The following is a 5,632-nucleotide window of genomic DNA, read 5'->3' as shown; positions in this document are numbered from 1 at the left end:
TGAGTGACGTGTTTGATTTGCTCGAACAAATGGTTTGAACAGCACCTTCGATCCTTTCTGCCTCACCTTGAAGGGATCCCGATCCCGGTTGTTAGTATCCCTGATGTTGGAACGATATCATCATTACCCAAAATCTTCACTTCTTCTGTCAGTTTTTAAAAGCTTGTTGTGGCTGTGCTGTAATTAGAGCCCTATTAGCTTAAACGGATTCCAAATTCAAAACAAATAGCAAAGCTCAGAAGCCAATTACGCATTGCTAATCAGTCCAATTAGTGCGGATGAGAGTTCAAATAGGCATAAAATTACATTCACCTTATGTGACCCAATTAGACTCAAAGCCTCATGCGACCAGCTGCCAGATAGACTTGTTATCTGGGTGCAGTGTGTGTTGCTGAGCTTTGAATGAGATATTGAATTGTGTTTCTTATTTTTTCTTAAAAATACTTTTTTTTAACTTATATTACACTCATATCTCATTTTGCACTGAATAGTGCGATGCTGTTTTAGATAATGTTTAGCAATTTTTTAACGACTATTGCGGCATCGACATAGCAAAGTAACGTTTTTGGCTTCAAACTAGTGGAGAAAAAGAAAAAGTTTACAAAACTCAAGTTCACATCGGCTTCGGCACACGACTCATTTCTCATCAAAGTACATATAAGCTTATCCATGCAGCTTGTTTTAATAATCGCGTGACGATGATGAGATTTAGGAGGTCAAAACCACACATGCAAAGTGAGTCTGCTCTTATACTTTCTCTTGTACTGAAACATACGCTTTTTGCCTTAATCTCCATTTCTCCATCCGGAGATGTGGCTTTCCGAGGGTACGTGTTTCAGTCGGAGCAGATCGGTCACTCTTCAGCTGTGACATATGGCTTTTGACAGAGGCTATGGCTCAGCCATCGGTGCTCAGACAAGCCAATCATGTGAGGGTGCTTCGTAAAGGCCCCTCAGACAAGACAAGCAGCAGCTGGCAAACTACATCAATCTGTAATAAATGAACCGACTGGTAGATGGGATTATATGCCTAACTGCACAGCTAACCAGTCAATCCCAAAGTGACCAGACAGCATCAGCTTGTGTGCATGACCCAGTACCAGAGACGGCCATTATTCTGGGCCTCTGACAGTGATTAATCATTCATAACCTGCCTCAACAGCCAAGCTTTGAGTCTGTCAATACACATTGACATGAGCTACAACCCCCCCACACCCTCCTCCCGACAAAGGATGACACCAGAAAACAAAGCAGCAGAGGTGCAACAATAATCCACAAATTTAGATACATGCAAAAGTTCTCAATTACAAGTACATTTTCTGCAAGGAACATTTTAAATTAATCTAAAGTATTTTAATTCTGGCCAGATATTATAAGTGAAATGTATTCCAGAGTAGTCAACAAAAATTGTTACCATCCTTCTTTTGAATTTCATCTAAAAGTTGCTGATAGATTGATACGGTTCAGTAAAGGTTTCCTTCTCAGAAGAGTTAACCAAAAGTGAAATCGTCGGGTGCAAACAACACTACAGAATGAGGGACCGCTGAAGGACATTTTTGCGGCTTTTGGTTGTTGGGCAACATTGTGGTTAATTACATGTGTGTCCGTGCTGAATCACAGAATTCACTGTTGGCAGATGGGAAGGACAGACAGACAAATTATTTCTCGAGCCACTTAACAGATCAATTATTTATCTCACTTGTGGCGCCAAGTACATAAGAACATTAAAGCATCGCATGAGGTGTGAGTCGTGAGGAGCACAGCACCAACAGGCGTACTTTACGGTGAAAGGAAATCTATCTAATTAGAAGTTTCTGCTCACCAAACCTGAAACGGGGCTGTAATCTTGACACCATATTGGTCCGTATTGTTTGAATGTCATAATCCCCTGATGTGCTGATAAAATCCCTCAGGTTACAGGCCTCACTTACACTTCTGTTGCCTCGGGCTAATCTCAGATTATGGCTGTCATCACATGGAGGGCATCCACATGGCAGGCAAAAGAGTGCTCCTTGATGGCTTAAGCAACTAAATAAAACCTAATAGGCTTATTGCCAGGGGTGCTTTCCATTTCTAACTTATAGATATGACTTTGTGATGCCTCCTGCTCGCTTTCTGAGGCTCACGACAGCTAAATTTAACAAATGCATAAAAAGGAGCTAAATAAATATTAGATTATAAAAAGAAAAACATTAGTATTATTAGAATATGGATTAACTATAAAATATTGGGGATTTTTTTCTTGTGTTTATCAAGAACACACTAGATTAAAAACAAATCAAAGGTTTCTATTAAAGCAACATCTGTGGTATAATAATTTAATCTGTCTGCCAATCTTTAGTCCGACCTTTGTTCGATGTAAAGCTAATTCAGGTGTTTGTATTCATGTATAATAACTTTGTTTCTTCAGTTTTAGCCTTAAAAGTGTTTGTTTGGCCCATCAGCTGTGGTGTGTTGAGCTAGCAGATGGTAGACTTTTGGTGTTTGTGACACATGGCTCTGAGTGAAGCCATGGCCAGATAGCCCAGCCCAAGATAATTGGAATTTCATTAAGGGTCCATGTGTATGTTCGTGTGTGAGTGGGTGTGGGTGTTTATGAGTCTGCATGAGTGTGTTTTCGCTAAGGGCAATATTGAGGAAGGGGTAAGGAGGAGGAGGAGGGGGGGGCGACTCCACCTGCTACCACCTGTTCATCTTCTCTGTCTTATAAAAGCTGCCCCCTCGCTGTTCCTAGGATCACAGACACCTTGGACTCCTCAGACTGTCCTCTATCTGGAGTTACAAGTGTTGGACACTCGGCCTGGACAAGATCGGACGGACACTGGGAACTTTTCTGATACATCTGTTGTCCAAAATCTGTCCGATCTGACGACACAGACTGGCTTTATTCTTCAGCCTAAAAAAACCATGAAGTCTCGTCGACCCAGCTGCACCGACTCTGGATCCGAATCCTCAGAGCCAGACTCCAAGAGCCCAGAGAAGTACGAGACCGTCACAAGGCGACGGACGGCCGCCAACGCCAGAGAGAGGAAGCGGATGCAGGGTCTGAACACGGCTTTTGATCTCTTACGTAAAGTGGTGCCCCAGTGGGGCCAGGACAAAAAACTGTCCAAGTACGAGACCCTGCAGATGGCCCTCAGCTACATCATGGCCCTCAACCGGATCCTGACGGACGCCAGGAGGCACACTGCTCCTCACAGGCAGTGGCTGGACCTGCAGTTTGACGTCGTGCAGCCCGAAGAATACTCTTGCCTCATGAGGTACGACCATCCCACAGGACAGGAGTACGTCCACTCATCGTTCTCTTACCAGTACGACGGCCATCAGGTCCACGCGTAAACTGCTGCCACGTGGTGCACAACCAGTCATGTTGTTAGATGTGAATGACAATGTGAATATCCTTTCTCCAGTCTGGGGGACAGTAAATACATTTGTATTGCTTTATTTTGCATCGATTTAGTCTTTGTATGATGATCAGAGAGTCTTCTGATTCAGTTTTGAAGTCTTTCTTTTGTTTTTTTTTTTGCTAGAAAAAAAACAGCAATGTTGAGCAGATTTTTGTTCAGAGTATAGCGGTGAAAGACTTGTAGCATCGATACAATGACCATTAGATTGTGCTGAGGATACAGGCAATGGTGTATTTTTTTATCAGTTATTTTGATACGGCCCAAAAATGTTGTGCAATGCTCAATGGATTCTGAGAAAAAACCTTGTGGTCTTAGCTGTATAGTTCAAGTCAAGATATGACTATTTTTGTCAGATTGTAAGTGCATGTTTTGTAGAGTGGAAATATAGATGTTATTTTTCACAGACTTCTATTTTGTTCAATCATAGTTTTTCATCGAAAAATAAAATAATTTTGTATGAACCCTTTCTTTTGCTTCATTGACCACTTTATTGAGCAACTAGTGCAAACATGACGGTTACAGTCCTGTGTCTAAGTCCATTTTTCAAAATCTAGACGTGCTCACGAAAGTAACTTTGACTTCCAAATATCTCAGAGCACAATAGTGTGCTTAACAGCTGACATGCTGTGGTTAAAAACAGGGGTTGTTAGACAGGACAAATCATTCAGAGCGTGATTTGTTTTGTGTAAGTCAGGTTCTGAGCGCCGCCTCGCCCCGCTCCCTGATGGTTAAATCATCCTTTTGTCCGGAGTTCCTGCATTCTGCGATAAGGCGCTTTTACGTCATTATAGGAACAAAAATATTCATTCATTTAAAAGAGACCATTTTGGGATTAAGTAGAAGCATTACAGTGGTTAGCTGAGGGAGTTTCTCCACACACACACACACACACACACAAAAAACAACACATTTTGTAGTTTAAAAGTACCATAAATATTCACGATTCAGCGCAAGCAGCAACAAACCAGGATGGCATATGACTGTTGGACCTGGTTACTGACCCGGCTACAGATTTAAATAGCCATCATCAGCCTTCCAAAAAACCGAATGCTGTAGATTTGAGCAAGTTTGAAAGGTGGCACAAGCCGCAGCAGATTAAGGAAGCCTGTGTGCCAGATCCCAGCATGGTTTCAGCAGGGGAGCAGAAATTAAACTCCATTGTTTGCTAATGGCTGTGTGTAATTTCTCTGTTCAGAGCCACTGGAGCATGAATGCCCAAACTCAGTCTGCACTATAAAGGACAACTACAGAAGTCCATTAACTTTAACGTTAAAATGAGAATACACTTCTTAGTTGGCTTGAAGTACTTGGAATTAGCTGCCGTACTGACATTTAATTTTCCAGTCTATTTGGTTTAATACATTTAACCGAACCCATCTCACAACTGGTTAAAACGATAAATGGGAACATGAATTACTTACATCAAATCATAGAAGGAAAAAAAAGTAACTTGACACGTTGTCCAAAACCTAACAGTTTTGTTCAAGAAATCATTGATGTCGGCCCAGAACACTTAAAGACTCGACTAATGGACCCTAATGCAGATGGTCATAATGGTTCACATACCACGTTAAGTGTTTGCATACCTAATAAACACTCTGACAGTTGGTAAGCCACAGAAGAATAGATGGCAATGTCAAAAGTGTGCAATGGTAATGAGGCAGCAATCACTCCTCTTTAGTAATTTCAGACAAGTGAACAGTTGGCCAGCGAGAATATAATCAACATGCAATTAATTGATTTCCTCAACAGGGGCATGTTATTGGATGAGTTGTTAATCAATAGTGACAACATTGTGTTCAGCATGGAGGTAACCGAGAGGGTCAAACAAACCGGGATGCCTTTCAACAGCTGAATAACTTGCACATTTCAAGCAGCTTAGTAGGCAGAAAATGTGGGCATTGAGCTGAAGACAGAATGGAATTACTTACATTTTCCAGGGTATTTTTTTTTTATTACATGAGCTTTTTGAGGCCTCTTTAAAGGAGGACGATGAGAGAAAAAGAAGCCGTTTTTCTTCACTGAGTTTTACCCGTTTATCTGTAACACACAGCCATCCACAGCAGAAAAAAGAAGTATGTCAAGCACCAACAAGCACCATGATATTACATAAATTCAGTGGTGTCAAAAGTACACACATTTGTTACTTAAGTAGAAGTATAGATACTGCAGTTTAAAAACACTGGTAAAAGTTGAAGTATCAACTTGACCTCTTTACTCAAGTAA

General features: G+C 41.3%; 1 protein-coding gene across 1 annotated transcript; it reads left to right on the top strand.

The window, feature by feature from the left end:
* Window positions 1-2,906: 2,906 nt before the first annotated feature.
* atoh7 (atonal bHLH transcription factor 7) lies at window positions 2,907-3,338 on the top strand. The gene has a single exon (XM_075483725.1). It carries the CDS (start codon window positions 2,907-2,909, stop codon window positions 3,336-3,338), a length of 432 nt encoding a protein of 143 aa, XP_075339840.1.
* The last annotated feature ends 2,294 nt before the right edge of the window (window positions 3,339-5,632 follow it).

The sequence above is a fragment of the Odontesthes bonariensis genome, chromosome 2 (assembly GCF_027942865.1).
Source record: "Odontesthes bonariensis isolate fOdoBon6 chromosome 2, fOdoBon6.hap1, whole genome shotgun sequence".
Taxonomy (NCBI): Eukaryota; Metazoa; Chordata; class Actinopteri; order Atheriniformes; family Atherinopsidae; genus Odontesthes; species Odontesthes bonariensis.
This window is presented reverse-complemented; position numbering and strand designations above follow the sequence as displayed.